The 19138-nt window shown below is 34.6% G+C and overlaps 1 protein-coding gene across 2 annotated transcripts in view; it reads right to left on the bottom strand.

Moving 5' to 3' along the window:
- LOC129239217 (neurobeachin) overlaps positions 1 to 17041 on the bottom strand; it is a 231460-nt gene extending 214419 nt beyond the window's left edge. For both annotated transcript variants that reach the window (XM_054874564.1, XM_054874565.1), the window contains exon 1: positions 16942 to 17041. In XM_054874564.1, the coding sequence (XP_054730539.1) occupies positions 16942 to 17025 (84 nt within the window). In that variant the 5' untranslated portion in view covers positions 17026 to 17041. The remainder of the gene's footprint in view (positions 1 to 16941) is intronic.
- Positions 17042 to 19138: the final 2097 nt, after the last annotated feature.

Genomic DNA, 19138 nt, shown 5'->3' with positions numbered 1-19138 from the left:
AGTAGCGGTGAAGCAAAGAATATTTTTTCCAAGGCTATGCAATGGGCAAAACAAATTGACGCTTCGGCTATGGATATTTTAGTTTTAAGACTGCAGATAAAATGTTGCTGCTGCAGATAAAATGTTGCTGGCGAACTCACAGCAGACCAAAATTAATAATTTTTTTGAAATAGTACATACTAAATATAATAAAAAAAATGTTTGATTATGTACAGATGTACATATTATTATGTAAGTATGATTGTACTGTATTTAATAAAACTATTTATGTACATACATATATCTGAAGTGCGTTATGTTCATTTCAAAAAAACAACGTTTAGTTGAAAAAAAAAAAAAATCATCTATAATCCGGGCACCCCCATAATCCGGAAGACCCCTAACATTAAGGGTGTACGGATTATCGAGATAGTACTGTATAATATTTGATTATATGGTGGGTTGGTTCGTTGGCTGTTTGGTTTGTTCGTGCGTTGATTAGTCCGTTTGATGGCTGGTTGGTTAGTTGGTTGGTTGGTTGGTTGGTTGGCTGGTTGGCTAGTTGGTTGATTGGTTTGTTCGTGCGTTGGTTGGTTGGTGGTTGGTTGGTTGGTTGGTTGGTTTATTGGTTTGTTCGTTCGTTGGATTGTTGATTAGGGTGATCGGTCGGAGGTTAGTTGGTTGGTTGGTTTGTTCGTACGTTGGTTGGTTGGTTGGTCGGTTGATTGGTTGGTTGGTTGGTTAGTTGGCTGGTTAGTTGCTTGCTTGGTTAGTTGGATTGTTGGTCAGTCGATTGGTTGGTTTGTTTTGATTTGTAGGATGGTTGGCTGGTTGCTTGATTTGTAGGGTGGTTGGCTGGTTGTTTGATTGATTGGTTGGTTGGTAAGCTTCTTAATGTGTCATCTGTTATGTGTTAGCTCCTGGCATAGTTCGGTTTTATGTTCAAGCAACTTGGTCTTGTAAATGAATATGCTTAGGAAATTCAAGGAGTGCATGGAGATCTCCATTCGATTTCACTTTAAGAGCCTGAATGGTTTGTCTTTATTGTGGGTTTTACTAGGTAATACTCTGGCACTCCACAAGTAGCACATAAGCGCCGCTTTGATACCATTATGAGACCTCCAACAGGCAGATATTTACAGCCAGCCATAGCTGTTGGAGTAATGGAGCAGATTGATGCGAATTACGTTAGCGCAAAACCCGGACAATCGCTTAGCTGCCAAACCCGGACATTTACAGAGAAAATTCTCAACAGTCTCTTTCTCTGAAAGGGACCGGCAGCTTCTGCAACGGTGGTTAAATAGTAATTCGTTTATTTAAGAAAATAAATAAATTCCCTGATTTAGAGAAGACTCTGTTCCGAATCGCGATTCCATCTTGGAGCCGTCAGTGAAGACAGAGGTACCAGTTTCGGTGCAGATGTTGTCATCGTTGCAATCTTACCTACTTGGAAAGATTGCTCTTACTAAACTTCAGTTGGCAAATAGAGAAATGAGCCCGAAGTTCAAAAAATGCGCAGTTGACTGTCTAAGAATGGCACCATGTCTTTTGGGAGAATGCCCCCAGAGGTCAACTTCCTTTAACACTAGAAGGGTCGTGTATCTAACTATACCTTCAAAGACCGCAGCCGTCAATTTGACGGTATTAGAGATTCAATCAGAATGCACATGAAATTATTGTATATTTCGCTTTGAAATGAAACAAAAATATTTAAAATTTTATTTTTATTAGTAGTTACAAATTAAGGATAGCACTTAAGTCGAGTAACATTTGTAACAAATAATATTTTTTTTAAATCTTTTATACATTTACCACAAACAGCGTTTTTACATATTGTGCAGTTTTCACACGTTCTATTTTTCTTACAATTATGATTGACTTGACATTGCCGCCGCTTATTGTTTGTAGTAGATTGTTCACTTGTTTCAAAATTACTTTCTTGCCTTTGAGTCGTAGCTGAAGTAGTTCTTTTTTTCAAATACTCTGCACGTAGATCGTTCACTAATTGTAAGATAAAATCATGCCGAGAAATATTTATTCCCGTAACTTTTCGGTACATAATCCATGAGTTTACAGCTGCTAAATCAAGTATATTGTAAAAAACATGAACGGGTTCCAGCTCTTACGGTGTACTTTCGTGCCATTTGGTCAATGATGTCAACACCAAACTTCGTTTCATTATAACATTTTACTGCCTCGGGAAGCTTTTTTCGATCAACTCCTATGCTCACATTTGGGTGCAAAGTACTCAAAATAATAACATTTTTTCCTGGTTTTCCTTGACAGACAGTAAGAGTGGTATTAGTCTCTGATTTCAGTATAAACGATTCATATCGTGTGGTACGAATATTTTTACAAATTGGTGGTACTTCTCGTCTTCGTCTTCTTGCACGCCGCATTGTCCCAACAATACTATATTAGTTTTTTCGATCATTAGTTTTTTAGCCAGATTTATCGACGTGAAAAAGTTATCAGTGGTAACGTTTCGCCCTTTTTTGAAATAGGGTTGTACTAGTTTCAAAACCACATGTTCGGGTAATGAAATATCGTTCGGACGGTTTTCGTCTTTTCCTAGATAAGGGAATCCACCACATAGATACATACTCTCGACATCCACCAGCAGCCAGAACTGTATGCCAAATCTATCCGGTTTGTTTGCAATATATTGTAAAAATGGACAGCGAGTTTTTGATGGAAACAACTGCTCATCGACTGTCAAATTTTCTCCAGGAATGTAACACATTTGACAATTATCTATAAATTTCTTCCATATGTCAGAAATCATTGCAAATTTATCATTAGCTAAACGAACAGAACGCGTGCTTCTCATATCAAATCGTAAGTACTCCATGATTTCCTTGTATCTATTTTTACTCATAGTCTTATTGAAAACGGGTGGCCCCCAATCTTCAGACCACAAGATATCCAAATCAAGGTGGCTCATGTTGTAGGCTCCACGAGCATAAATCAAAGCAATAAAGGCATCTAGTTCGTCTAGAGATAAGTTCCAAGTTTCATTTTGACTCTTCTCATGTGCTTCCTTTTCAGTACATTCTTTTATACGTCGAAGAATGTACTCATCAATCAATAGCCTCCACGCAGAAATTGGTTTGTCATTTTCAATATATCGCTTGGCGTATGGAGTAGGTCCTGAGATTTCTCTAAGTATATTTTGCTGACTGTAACGTCCTACTTCAAAAGCGTTCGGCGAAATACAAGTCCATTCTGTACCGTCACTTGCTATCTGTAGTATACCGACTTCTGCCCCGAAGTTGTCCTAGATGGACGTCCACCGCGCCCTGTTCGTCCGCCACTAATTGATCTACGAGAAACCCCTCGACCTCTGCGCAAATTTACAGTAAAAGTGTTACCTGTATCAGGGAAATCTTATTTCGTAGGAAGCATTGTTTTCTACCGTTATCGCTGCCGTCAAATTGACGGTATGCGGTCTTATTAGGTATTTCTAAAGGAATTTCATAAGCCACATATATACTAAAAGTTTTCTATAGTTATTTGAGCAAACAATAACAAATTAGGAAAAGTCATAAAATATGAAAATTAACAAAAACATATTTTGCAAAATATTTAAGAATGAAATGGTGATGCCGTCAAATTGACGGCTTTGGTCTTTCTAGTGTTAACCTGATTGCACTTTGAGTACCGATGGAAATAACGTAAAAGTCGATGGGAAGTAAGTGCAAAACGATATTCGGGGTATCACTGGGGCAAATTCTACACGTTCCGGTAATGCTAATACATGCCGTCCTTTGCACCCTCCCTCCCTGAATGATATTATTAGCCCTTTCGAAGAGCTTTCTACCAAAGCAGGTGTTCGTAAATTAAAATTTGCATCCAAAGAACGACCTGTGGGATGAATACTCATATTTTGCCGAACATAGATTTGCAGGAGAAGAGAAATATGCTGACCCTTTATACGAGATTTTCAATGAATGTGAAGGTAACTCACTTCCGATGAAAGCGAGAGAACGTGGTTATTTCATCTCGGAAGTCTTAAATGTGGAGGTTTATATTTCCTGGTAAATAGCACCATTACTGGTATTATGGAAAATCGTAAAAAATCGTGGCCTTAACTTCTTTCGCAACTGTCTTTTCAAGCGGCACATTGAAGCCACATTTTTACATATCTCGAGTTCATATCTTCAAATCATAACAGCGTCTTTCTAATTCGAGTTCATTCTTAGATTTGAAACCAAACCAATTTTTAACGTTCATTCATTATTTACTTACACGATTTGCCCAGAATTGATATTTAATTAGGTATGTCAAAATGACAGCTGAGGAAGACTGAGCATGCTTTGTCCTGGCTACACATTTTCCGGGAGCTGTTCCTCATAACCTGGGGTCCTATACTGGGTTCTCAAGGCCGACAATGGCAACTGGGTAAATACCTCTTTACCCAGCAACTCATAAGATGAATCGCCAGCTTCTTTAATCCATACAAGACGCCTCCTATGAATTGTAGTCATTGATAACTGGCTGTAGTTGCTGACAAATAATGGCATCAGCTACGAAGAATATGCGGATGAGGTTGTAATCATAAATAAGGAGCAAGTTCGAGAATACCCTTGGCAGCATAATGCAAAGAGCCTTTAACCTGATGACGATGATGATGTGCTGGATTGAGACTGAACATAAACCCGTCTAAAACAGTAATTCTCTGCACCAGGGAAAAATTCTTTCCAGAAGTGAGGGAAATCAATATGGGCGAGGCTGATATTGGAATGGTCGATGAAGATAATTACCTTCGCGTTATGCAGGATGTCAAGTTTGACTGGAAAAGCTACGCTGATGCAACCTTCCACCTTAATTTAAAATATATATTTTCTGCCGTAATCTTCTATTTTACATACATTTTCGTCTTAGGTATGCAAGCTCAAATGCATTTGTGCATGATCGTTGCGCACCTTTTGCTTTTATTAAGTTTTCTATTTACATAATAAAGAAGCACTTCAAGATTATTGCAATTTTGTTCAAATATCTACTACAACTTCAGCAAATTCAACAGCTACACTACACTACACTCATCATCTTCCTCAAAACATTTGCCTGTGTAAATGCAAACTATCAAAACTGCGTAATGTAAACTTCCTTTTTAAAATGCACTGCGCTCTTGTGTAAACTTGGCAACTAATACATACACAGAAGGCTACTTGAAAGTCGCTAAATTGTGCAAATATTGACACATACCCAAGTTGATCTTATACTTTGTGCATAGTTTATACGTATGTATGTATGTATATAGGTAAGTAAGTGTGTGCGACTGGCTTTGTCGAAAGCCTAGACGCTGTGGATATTTCGCTATTTTGCATTTTAGCTGCAAAACAAGAAGTAGAACAGTGTCACAGTCGCTTTGCGGTGCAAACAGCGCTTAAAATCAACAATACCATCACTTCGGCAAAGCTGCTTATGCCTGGGTAAATACATATCCACGTGTGAGTGTGTGTGTGTATTTCCCAATACAAGTAATTTTGCTAACGAACCGTGTGTAAACACATCCCACTCTCCATTTCTTAATTCATTTCTTCCTTTTCGATGAGCTTTCAAATACAACAACAGGGAGTCGCTGCCTCCAGACAATCTGCGAGTTTGTGAGTTTTCTTCCCAGCTGAATTTAGGTTTCTATTATTCACAGTTATGCGGTAAAAGTTTTCTGCGAGGGCTTAATTATTGAAATACAGCCAAGGCAACAGACAACAGACAGCAATGGGTTCATGTGTAGGTATACGCGTCTGTGTGTATGGGCATATATCTGATTTTAGTTGAGCTGTTTACATGCGCCGTTATAAGGCTTTCAGTGAAAAGACAAACTACTGAGCAAGCGATATGGTTCATGAACTGGTGTTTTATGGAATATATCATACTAGGCCGAAAGTAACTAGTATTGTACTAGTTGCAAATGGACCAATTAAAAGAGGAAGAAAAACATTAATATTTATACCACTGTAAAAAGGAAGACTTCTAACGCTAAAAATGAATAAAATGAGGATTAGAGGCATACAAAGTGTATGTTTAGTTAATCAGCTATGTTTTTTTTTTTTTTTTGTCTATCATTGACTGGTACAGCAGTGCTGCAGAGGTATCTAAGTGCGTTAAATGGCATAAAAATGTTGCTGACCCTAACTACTCCACCTGCTGGGATGTCGCTGTTGCAACAGCTCGCAATTGATATCTCCTAAAATAGCTTCATGCTAAAATTACCAGTTGCTAGTAATGCAAAAAGTGGAAAAGATAAAAGGCAAAATTATAAAAGCGCCACATATTGACAAGCTTTGACAATTTCTTTATTTATTTTTAAATTTAAATTATTTTTCTATACAAAAATGATTTATTTTATAACAAAAACTACATTATACCTAATTTCAAACTCTAAAGGAGACATGAAAATTCGACAACCTTTCACAAAAACTCCAAACTATGTAATCAGAATTCAAAAAACTAAAAAAAAAGACAAAATCAAACAGGGTTTGTAAATGTATAGCTCATTAAATTTTAGTATATTAATTGATAATTACCATTTATGATATTCTTCCCCGACAATTTCGTGAACTTTTCGTATATAAAAGACAAAAAATTAGTGCATATGGAGAAAATGCGCTGTTCCGCCAACAAAAAATATTAAAAATCAAGGCGAATTTTGAGCTATTTGAAACTTACACTTCATTGTACTAAAATTAGATGGGCTATAAAACTGCATACCCAAAAATCTTCTAAAGACTTTGAACAAAAAGTGTGAAATTTTGAAAGAAATTTAATGAATGTTTAAAAGTTTTGCACAAACTTTGAAAAATTTATTAAGTTAAGCCGCGCACCTGTTTCCGGATTTGCTCATATTTTTAATTTCGAAAAGCAACTGTCAGCCAACTCATCTCTCAACATCTGCCATTAACTGCTGTCTTCAACGCTAGGCATTTCACTATCGAAACAAAAACAAAGGCCTCTACGAATTGCATTCTGCAATCACACTAGAAAAGCTCTCCCCACCACCAACATCACAAGTTTCGTTTTAGTCATCGTCGCTGCTTGCATAGCTGCAATGGGAGCAGCTTAAGAAAAACACAGTCAGTCGATCAAAGAAATCTGTAAATGGCACACCCTTTGCTTCATAAATTATCATTTGGTTTACATTCCGCGCGCATAGTTACATTAAATAAAACGCAAAATCTCCGCTTATTGCATCAAAATCTCCGATTATTAGAATAAAATATATTTTTCTAAAAAATAATTCAAATTAATTTGAAAAAAAGCAGTCAAAACTTACATTATGTGGTGGCCACAGCACTACTTCAATCACTTCAGAAAACGAACTACTTCCGTTGCAAAGCTAACTGGTTGTAAGTTTGTTCACAACTGGTTGATCTCCCTGCAGGGATACTACAAGCGTATTTTCAAAGGAGTTTGTTTTCCCGTTCGCAAGTATTTGCAGCTGCTTGTATTGTATGATAATAACAACTACATAATACAACAACTACCAAATATGGAAAATAAAACTTCAAGAGCGCGTTTGTTTTGTTAAGTGTCTTATTATGTACTCACATTTACATATGCAAATACTAATGTATGCACACTTACAAACACAAAATAACCTACTCCAAGTGTGCTGAGAGTAAAACATTTTGGGACTGTGCACACACACACACTTACATATGAATTGCGTTCACACTCTGGTAATCAAAATGTTAAAGTCTTTTTTTGACGCCTCTGCTAGAGTAGGTGAAAAAGTTTAAATACGTAGGTCCATTTTTGTATATTTATTTGGTGAGCTCGAGACCGGATTAACCATAAAACAACAAATTAAATTATACATTTTATTTACTTATTTTCTTTATGTGCAGATTTTTCTACTTCAAATAGAAGCCATCTTCAGGAACTACTGGTTGTGTCGGCTTCATGTTTGCATGTACGTAATTGGCTCTTGTAAGCAATTTTTATTTTAATGGCACTATTCACTGTTAAATTTAAGGATAATTCTTCACTAAAATGCCGTATTCAACACTATATTTAATATGACCATTTCTCGTTAATACCGTCGGACTATTGAATTCAAAACGAAAATTAGTCTTTAAGACTGTAAAATACATAACAGATAATAAACGAAAAAAATAATAAAGAGGAAGAAGAAATCCATTGTTGATTCTGGTAGAGAGGACAAAAACACGTACATGGTATTAATGTCGTTAAAGTGTGTTAAAAAATTTGTTTTGGTAAAATTTCAATAAGGGTTACCCATTCTGACCTTTTTCTGGCATTCATATTTTTGAGCTTTGGTGTATTCAGAGACTTATAGTAGAAATTTATAACAACATTTTTCTGATATATTTTATCCCGTTACATCCCTCCGTTAAGCGTATTTTCAGCACTTTCTCGCAAGAGAAACAAAATATACCCAGTTATTGAGAAGTTAGAGGGTTAAAGTGCTCCACAAAAATATTCGCTGTAATTTTTTATACAGAACTGAGGATGATATCATATGTATAAAATGTAAGAATAACATAGTTTCCTATATCTATTTACAAAAAAAAAAAAATTTAAAAAAAGGGGAAAAACTTTAACTACCCATTAAGGGGTCCTGATGGTCTAGAGCTCCAAATTTGGGGTATTTTCAGGAAATTTTACAATAAAAAATGAGAAACGATATTTAAATGTTTTAGGCTTTTATTTAACTTCTTTTACATACAAAAATGAAGACATACAATATAATTAGAATAATAATTTGATTCTAGTACGGGCAATAGCCATTGATGTTGTGAACGACATATTCAAATCTCAGACAATTTGGTTGAATGGATCGTTTTTAGACAACACCAGGCCAAAACAAATCGTTTCGAGATAAATGAGTTTAAAGTTTGCGGTACAGGAGCGCGCGGACCGCTCTCTACTTAGTTAATGGGCTGTAGAAGCTATAGTATGTGGAATTTCCGCACGAAAATGTCACAGTATATTTTTAAGATACTACATTTTCAATATATCGAAAAAACAAGAAATCGATTTTTTGAAATTTTTAGACCATCGGCTCTGCTTAAAATATACCTCAAGCATAAACTTTGAAAACATTTAAAATTAAAATATACACATATACTAAAATTGTCTTGACTCGTGATTTCCTAACTTTAACAAAAATCGCATATCGCTTTAATCTGATCATAAAAACATGGCCTCCTTAACAGCAGGAAATTTCTTTACATAAAAGTTAATCATACGCCACAGCGGTCAGCTCAAGCAGCTGTCGGCATTAAATTTATTTGCGCAAAGTACACAAAAGTAAGAAATAAAATAAAAAGCGAATTGAGACTGTGATATTAAAAGAAGAAGAAGCTACAAAATGGCATAAATAAAACAGCTGGACAAAGTGTAAAAGAAAAAATTGTTATTACATTGCTAATGTTATGACCTTCACCGCCACGGAGCAAAGCATGCATAGGCGCCAGAGCCTGCAACGGCCATAAAAAAAAAGAAATAAAGGTATAACAACGTTGAAAGGCAGCAACATGCTGCAATTTAAAATGCAACAGCATGGCATACAAATATCTCTGTAGTATGGCGGCCACGAAAATGAGAAGAATCGAGAAAATTAGAAAACGAAAGAAAATAATAATTTTTTGTATATGTACTCGTATACCAATGAATAACTGGAGCCTCAGCAGATGCCAGCGCGGCAGAAAAAAAAAAAAACAACATAACGCATACTAATGAGAATTCCAAGCGGGTAATGGAGGGGCAGCAAAGTGTTGTGTGGAAAGTAACATTTCAATGGTGAATAATAATTCTTCAAAATCATAGCTACGGAAGAGCAATAAATGCGATGCGCGCATTAGCGCTATTTATCAAGGGAAATTGTGAGAAATGACTACAGCGATTTATAGCTCTTCAGTAAACTATGTTCTTGCGTATGCTTCAATTTGTATGTGTATGTATGTGTGTGATGCATAAGTGATGTTTTAGTATTTGCCGCATTTCATTTCGTTGTTAGAGTCTACTATTGCACGCTGCGTCGTTATGGGGATAATAATGATTTGGTATATAAAATATTTATTTATCTGGGGTTAATGGTGAATTTATTCTATATGAATAATTTTCAATGGTCGACGTAAGTTGTATGTTGTCCTCCAGCAATATATCGTCCCCTTCTACTATAAACATGAATGTGTAAAAACGAATATGATGGGAAATCAAGTTTGAAAGTTTATTGCTCTCGTAAAATTAGAAGAAGTGGTTTCTGATATAAAAAGGTATTTGTGGGGAACTAAAAAGCCTTTATTTATATTTCTAGTTAAGTTTTTTTTAGTGCTACTCTAAAAAATGTTACGCACTTAAAAAATGCCTTTCAGTTTTCTGGCAGATCACTTCTTCGAGGGTGTATGTGGCGGCTTAGGCCCAGTTTAATTTGAGAGGCTGGCTGGCTTGACGTGCCAAAAAATCGGAATGGTTTAGTGGCATGAAAGCATAGGTCGTGGGAAAATCTTCTCAGGAGCAGCGCAATGATCCTCTGTGATCCTTGAGTAAATTCTTGATAAAATAGTAGCTCATCTAACCTAAATTAATTTGAGTTAACCAAATAATTCGTATGAGTTTTGTAGTCCTACGCAAACCTCGATGCTATCTCATGTTAGGGTAAGGATTTTAGAGTTGATGATTGTCTCACATTTCATATACTCTGGTGCTATTTGTGCTTCTGCAAAGATATTTGCATTTTGTGGTTGGGTAAGTGCGGGGGTTGGGTAATCGGCGAACCATTTTAGAATCTTTGTTTGAGTATTTCATCTAAAGTACTCCTATCTTTCAGGATTAAACCATCGCCTAAAGTTAATTTTAAGAATTATAACCTAGTAGGGCTTATTAAAGCACAATTGTGGTAGCATAAAAACCCGATCCATTCATGATGGCAGAATGAATGAATTAGGCTTTGAAGATAATACAGTACAAAACAAGTCTCTCTTTCAATCTAAATGTAAAGAGAGCATGTTCGCAACAACGTCAAGAGCATCGTATAAAATACAAAAAAAAAATTTTCTCAGAAATCAGTGAGTTCACCAAAAGTGTTGTAAAAAGCTAAAATGTCAATTCGCAGCTAAAATAAACGAAATATTTCGGCAAACAGATGAGACAAACTCGCAGCATAACTTTATTGCCTCATTAATATGCATCCTTGGCATCCTTTTGAACTTGTCACAGCTTTGCTACGATAAACTTAAATCACATTTATATATAGAAGTGTGAATGTATATACATTAGGGAGGTAAAAAAAAAAAATGTTTGTTTGTTTTTATTCCTTGCTACGGCCCAAATTTGTTCTATGACCAAAAAGGATTAGGTTCCTCTGTCTTTTTCTTATTTAATATTTACCGTAACCATATACAAAAAGAAAAAACAGTTGAAAAATGGAAAAATGTTTATCTGCCGAGAAAGATGAGTATATTGATTCCATCAAAATATTTTTTTTTGTCAAAAAGTATTAACGTTTGACTCTGTTATCTTTTTTTGAAAATGAATTACTCGCAATTAAATTCTGCTTTGTCACCCACTTGCACAAAAATTAGTCTAGTTCGAAATGTCATAAAATCACAGACAGTTTTTTTGGTTTTCATACGGCTAAATTTATATTTGCTGGATTAAAATATTTTCAATTATTTTATAATACTTGATTTGGAAATTAAATTCAATCAAAACTCCCATACCATATATGGGTGCATATGCGGTAAAGGGCTAAGAAGGGCAAAAGGCTGCCCCCATCGGTATGCATCGTATGGGTCTCAAGGCTCATTAGAATTACTGGGACCGAAATGACAGATAAATTACTACGTTTTTCGTAGCAAAATCAATGATAGGTAGGTTTATTTATTTAACAAAATTATTTTTTTACAAAATTAAAAAAGACATTATAAAAAAAAAGTTTTAATAATTAAAAAAAAAACTAAAATAAAAAATTATTAATTATAAAAAAAATTTAATATTTAAAAAAAATTAAAAAAACATGTTGAATGATTGGTAGATTTATTAACTTAAAAACGAAATTTTATCTATTTTCTAACAAAATTAAAAAATACATTATAAAAAAATATTATAAAAAAAATTTTAATAATTTAAAAACAAATAAAAAAAAAATTTATAACTTAAAATAAAATTGTTTTTATTTGTTTTTTTTTTAATTTTTTTTTATAATATTTTTTTATAATGTCTTTTTTAATTTTGCTAGAAATAGATAAAATTAAATTTTTTTGTATAAATAAAACTACCTCCTATCATTGATTTGGCAATATTTAAGTTAAAAAAATAATATTAGTAACACTTTTTTTAACTTTTTTTAATTTGTTTTATATTTTATTTATTTTTATTTATTTTATATTTAATTAAAAAAGAAAAATAAAAGTACGTATGGTTTCTTTTTTGGCCATAGAGTAAATGTAAAGCTTAGCATAAAAAATAATAATAAAAATTAAAATAAATATATAATAAAAAAAAATGTCTATTCCATCCTAATACAAATATACACACATCTACTTGATTTACTTTTTATCAACGCTAATTTTTTTATTTTACCTGCGACTCTAATTTGTTATGCCCAACACGTCACATTGACCACATTGACGTAAACGTGAGTGGCGTTCGAAAGCGTGTCGAAGTGTTGGAGTGCAGTTAAGGGCCAACTGAGCTGATGCATGAAGACATGACAAAATATAATTTACTACTTTCTCGTAAATTCGTTAGTTGAAAAAATTTATTGCCAACACCTTTATTGCTGAATCTGCGAGCTCTCGATTCGCTTTGGCTATTCAGCATTCGTTTTCATACAACCGTTACCAACCGTTAACTATTGTTGTTGCTCATGTTTTTATTCCTTTTATTGTTGCTGTTCAACTACCATTGCCAATGTTACATTTTGGTTTACCGGTAGCTGGACGCATGTTGCATGTCGCCTGTCGCTTTGAACAAAACATAAAGTCACTTTGTACCGACATTGGCACTACAGCGCCTCCGACGAACTTCCTCACATTCTTGCTTTTCATTTCATTTTCTGCATTTTTGTATTTTTTTGTTTTTTGTTTCCTCACTTTTATACTTTCTTTGGTATGCTTTACACTCGCTCACCTGCCAACAACAGTAAAAGCCGTAATATAACCTTTTTACTCTTGTCCTTGTCCCATTTCTGCTTCAAAAACTTGCTACCTTTTAAATTTTGTGCTCGGAGATGGGGTGAGTGGCGAATGAGGAGGAGGCAATGATATCTGAACTTGAAGTTTACCTACATCCAAGAGCTAAGGTGGTGGTAGGAGGAAAGGAATGAGGTAGCTTTTGGTGTGAGAACTGAAATTTAAAGCGTAGCAAACATTGAGGCAGGCAAAGGATTTATATGCCTATAAATTTCAAAACGCGAGCATACACACACACAGCTACACCTACATAACTCTTTGATAGCTGTAATAAGCGAGTGCCGTTGAGAAACTCTTTCTGTTTGCGTAATCAATAGATTGGCCGATTATGTCGAAGGTGTGTTGATATGCCTTTGCGCTTTGCGCCGAATTGGGCTACTGGGAATAAAGTTGCAAAGTTTCACCAAGCTTGGCATACATAAAAATGGAATGTAAGAATATGTATATACTTAATTAAAGAGGCATACAGTTAATTCAAATAATTTCATTTCATTTCGGGGCACAGTTATTTATTATAACTAATTTATAAGCAGCAAATGAAGTTTAGACACAATCGAAGATGTTCAACGCTCTGACGGGCTGAATGGGGGGACGTCTTCAAACATAGTTGAAAAAGTGGTAAAACTTATTATGTAAGATTCAAGTTTGAGAAAGAAAAAAATTCCAGAAATTATTAGAGTATCCTTCAGGACTATTTGAACCATTTTCACCTAACCTGTCAGAAACCAAATAGATTAACGAAACCAACGCAAGACAAGTCTTATCGATGCCCTATGCTCCCGAGAGGAGTGAACAAAAGGTCAGACTGAAAGCGTCGAATGTTTACTTGAGTTTTTGATATGTAGGGAGATAAAGAATTAATATATGAACCAGTTCGTTATTGAAAATGATACTTCGGTTCTTCTCTGTGAATCTGACTCCTCCTAGCAGTATTTTCAGTGCTCACAGACTTATTACAGTACTGTCTAAGATTTTCAGGGAATATCACGATGGAGTAAAAAGATGTGGGGTATGGCTTTTTTGGGTTACTAAGGGAATCTAATGAAAGAAAAATGTGTCGATAATTAAAGAAAAAAAGCCATTAAAAAAACAGAGTCAGAATGGGCTTTAGTTATGCCTCTTTCTTATGACAACGCACCAGTTAATAAGAATCTTGGTGCAATACCTACCCTACCTAAGCAAGTGTGACTTCTAAATACTTAACCACCATCCCAATATTTCACAAAAATCGATTTTTTTTTCTGCATGTTATTGTAGTAAAACATTTCAAAAAATACCGTGTTAAAATTTTAAGTCAATCCGAGCAAAACTTTTTAAGTTATAGAGCATAAAGCCGAGCCGCCTCAAACATCTGCCGAGACGCAGCAGTTGCGCGCGTAGTCCGTTACAAACTTTAAACGCGGTTTTCTCGAACCTTTTTTTTTAAAGTGCGTAGTCATTGGCATTTGAAAACTACTCAACCGATCCTTGTGAAATTTTGCACACATATTTTACATATAAAAAACCTCCCCCCAAAGTTTTTTTTCGCCATTTTTTTTTATATTAAGGTGGTTTTACACCTACAAAATGGCGGCATTTTTTCGTCAAAAATCACTTTTTACTTCAAACGACTACCAAATGGCTGAAAATGAAAATAAATCGTCAAAATAAACGTTGGGGGGAAGTTTAACTCATACTTTAACTAAATTTTTCGATATTTTTGATTTCAGATGATTCTACGCTGAGATATGCTGACTACTGCAAAATGTATTTTTGAAAAGACGTCTACGTAAATGTGCTCTCATTCGCTCATTTTGCAATATTTTTACATGAAAATTTTACCAAATATTCTTGAAATGTTACTTTATAATATGCAATAACCTTTAATAAACTGACTTGAGCCGTTTCGCTACAATAAATTCATGAAAAAAGTGTTTTGTTTTAGCGTTTCTCCCTTACAATTTGATACAAATTTTGCAGCTTTTTCTTGAATTTGCACTGAGTTTGAACGCTGAATTTATATAGTTTTTGTAGGATAATGACCTATATTTTTACATAAGAATTATTCAAAATAAATAAGAAATAAGTAAATTGTCAAAACTTTTCAATAAATGACTGTACTATAGTTATAAAATGCACTGTATTTACCTTATTTTCATAAAAGAAATGAGAATGGAATTAGAGCCAACTCTTTCAGTCATAGTTTTATATAAGCGATTTTGTTGAATTAGTAAATTTTATGAGAAAAAAACATCCCATAAAAATACTTCATGGGGAGGAAATATCGAAGAAATAAAAATTTATTCCAATCTGATTTCTTCATTCTCCCAGCTTCTTGACTTATTTTCGTAATAAAAAATACAATAGTGCAGTTTTTAATACTTCCCATAAAGGAGTTTAAAAATACGCGTATTTTATTTTAAGACAAGACATGTAAAAATTTATAGTGTTTTGACTTCACTATTTTTATTCAAAATACGGCTTTTAATAATTATATGTGAAAAATTGCATCATTTAAATCAACAGGTAAAATCCGGCAAAAAAGTCGATTCCTGATATCGATGTTGCAGGTGGTTCACCAACACTTGGCGCTACAGCGGCTTTATTTTCAATAGAACGTCCAGTTTTTGGTCTGCCAGTGTTTTTTTATGCTCTTCAGAACCTGTTTTTTGAAATTTTTTTTAAAACCTTAGAATTGTCGACTAATTTGGACGATTATTTATAGCAAAAAACAGCACAAAATACGAATTTCGCGATTTGTTCTTAAAGATCAACTATTGTCATAATAAGTTTCAGCAATTTTAAAGTGTTGTTCTATAGTGTAAAATTGTACCTCTGTCTACTTGATAAATGTTAAGGGTGACATAAACTAGAAATTTTTCACTACTGACATCGTCAGTCATTTTAGAAAAGGCGTCTTTTTCGAAAGACCCTTTATCTTCAATGACTTTCAAGTCTTTACTGGCAATAATTTTTTTAAATTTTTACTGTACTTAATTAGTTTAAATTTGTTTCATAGTTGAACTCAAGTATTATGGTGGAGTACCGCCTACTGTGCGCGCAGGATTCTGATTTCATTTTAAGTCAAAAGTGGGAAAGGCAACCCACGTATATGTTCTTTTGGAATTGAATCGAGAACTACTGCCTAGCTGCCAGAATATTGCAAGTTAGAACATCAGCTAGGGGAGATGGAGATTTCTGAAGAAACGAATTTTTTTTTACAAGCAACTACCGTCGCTATGTAAGATTTGAAATATGACACCACTGCTTATTTTTCGCGGTATTTTCACTACTCACATACATTTTTTTTTGTTTTTGTGTTTTTTTTTTTTTTTGTTTGAGAAAAGACGCATAGTGAATTTTTCTTAGGATTATATTTGTAGAGCCTGTTAACCCTCTAGCTCCTTTTCGACAAGGACATTTTAGGTATTTGTCATATAAACGGTTGAAAGGGTACCCTATAAGACACAATTATTTTAATTTTGCGAAAATTAGGTTAAGCTCCGGTTGATAATTTAAATGTTATTTTTTTTTCTACACCATACACCATGTACACATGGTCATACCCAAGAAAACTTAATTTGCACGCCAAAACATATTTCGAGCTCCATGAATGGAATGCTTTGAAGGTTTTGCTTTATCATTCGAGACCATCTCTCTGGCAGGGAATTTCACACCTAACATAGATTGACCTTCGATTTTTCGCACAGAGTCTCTGCATCGTGTCCACGCACCCAAGAAAACTTTACTTGGCTGGTAAAGCCATTCTTTCCAGAAAGACTCAAAAAGCTCAAAAACTATTTACAAATTCGCTTACCTGTAGATTTGGCGGGCAATGATCCAGCAGTTCCAGCATGTGTTTAATGTTTTGTGCATCTTGTATCACAAAATTTAATTCCATATCAAATTCGCCTCCCACGAGCTGTAAAATAGAGAAAAATTAAAATTATTAAAAATAAACTCCAGTGAAAGTTTTGCGCCTTAAAGCATGCAACAATTTAATTTGGTCCACTTAAGTAGTCGTCAATTTATTTTACGTTCGAGATTAATGGAAAAACCCGCTAGTGTACATAAACAAATATATTAACACATACACACACTAACACTTATACAGCAGCAAATACAGTTAAATGTTGCAAGCCGAGTGGGTGTAATGTCCAACAAATGATGGGCGAATGGGCGGGTGAAAGGTTGGCAACAAAATGGGGGTCTCACTTGGATAATTTGAACGGCATAGCAAACGACGCGCGCTGTGAGCGGTAAAACATACCAAAAAACTTTGTAGACTTAATGAAGCGCACAGAAAAACACAGACAAACACACACAAATCCCTGCAAAATCTGTTAGCAACGCATGCATTTGCGTGCGTGTGAGTGTAAGTGTGCGCATATTCTGGATTAAATATATGCACTCATGTGTATTATGGGGATTTTATGAATAACCACAAATTGAATTGGATTAAAATTTGCTTGCCGCTCATTGGATTTCATATTTTTTTATTTCCTGATTTATTTCCCAGTTTCTTTTTCCCCCTCCACTGCTTTTCATGCATAGCAACTAATAGAATATGAGCAAATTACAGGCAAACCGTAAAAAAGCATGCGAAAATATAATAAGTAACTAGCAGCAGCACTGGTAAGAGATAACCATGGCGTTTGCTAGGGTAACGCAAGCAAAACTCAAAGAAAAAATAAAATTCCCAAAAAATTTTATACACATTCATTATGTATGCATGATAGAAAACCACATGTGGTCACAGCCACACGTGTATTTGGGTGTGTGTGGCCGCGTATGTGTGCGTACTAAGGAAAAACATGGAAAACAGGAGCTGGCGCAATGTTGAATTTACAAGTAGTGGTTGGTTGCGTATACGCCCTGTTGGTCGTACAGCGCCCAAGTTATACAAGTAGGTAATATCTACATATGTATATGTAAGCACGAGCGATTTTGGCTCCTGGCGGTATTTTAAGCGCATATAAATTTAATAACGGTAATGTTATTCGCTGTTATTTAACAAAGTTTCTTTTTCAGAAAAAAACAAATGCTTTTATGTAACAAATTTACTAACGGGCAGTCTCACAGGAAAATGAAATGGTGGTAAACAGACTTTTTTAAATTGTGCTAAACAATTTTGCAAAATACTTTTTTTCTCTTAAGTTTAAGAATTTTTATCTCGCAAGCTATTAGAAATACAAAACAAAGTCGTTTATACAAAATTGTAGGGGAAATAACAAATTTTAACATTATTAAAAAATAAGAAGAAAAAACACTTTTTTAACCAAACAGGAATACAAATAATAAATGTGTTTCCCCCAAGAGCCAGGAGAATCAGTTTCTATGTAAAGACGTGTGTTAATGGATCACTAAGCTCGTAAAACCACATAAAAAACATAACCGACTCTGACTAGTGCAGAATCAAAAGGCCAAGTCAATAAATTTAAGAAGTTGTCAACTAATAACTACACTGAGTTACCTCTAAAGTATTTTTATTTAAATAAAATTGGTCGCTTGGTGACAAAGCAAACCCCTCTTTGATATTTGATATTAATTTTGGTGTAGTATATTAATAAAAAGCTTTCCACAGTGAATTTAATAAATCAATTAATTAAGTTAAATTAATGAAATAAAATTTTAACTAGGGGAAAGAAATTGCCGATGAGCTTGCCAGGAAGGGGACTGAATTGGTCTCAGAGATCTCTTACCTAGTTACGGGCATCCCCTGACTGTTGTTCAAGGAGAATTTCACAAAAATTTTTTTCATAAAAGTGTCCACCCTTCGGACCTACAACAGATGTAGGATGCAGAAAGTTTGTCATTCAATTTCCGAACTCGTAGCAGGGCACACACACGGGGAAAAGCTGAGTTTACCATTTAATCCCCATTGCAGAAGCTGTGGGGATCTTTTTGAGAAGGAGACTGTTGAACACTTTTTCTGTAAGTGTCCATGTTTGGGAGAGAGACGATTAAGGTCGCTGGGTGGTCTTTTCTTCGGCAGCCTGGGCCAGTGCGCCAAC

The sequence above is a fragment of the Anastrepha obliqua genome, chromosome 2 (assembly GCF_027943255.1).
Source record: "Anastrepha obliqua isolate idAnaObli1 chromosome 2, idAnaObli1_1.0, whole genome shotgun sequence".
Lineage (NCBI taxonomy): Eukaryota > Metazoa > Arthropoda > Insecta > Diptera > Tephritidae > Anastrepha > Anastrepha obliqua.
The sequence above is the reverse complement of the archived record's forward strand: the minus strand, read 5'-3'. Positions and strand labels throughout refer to the sequence as shown.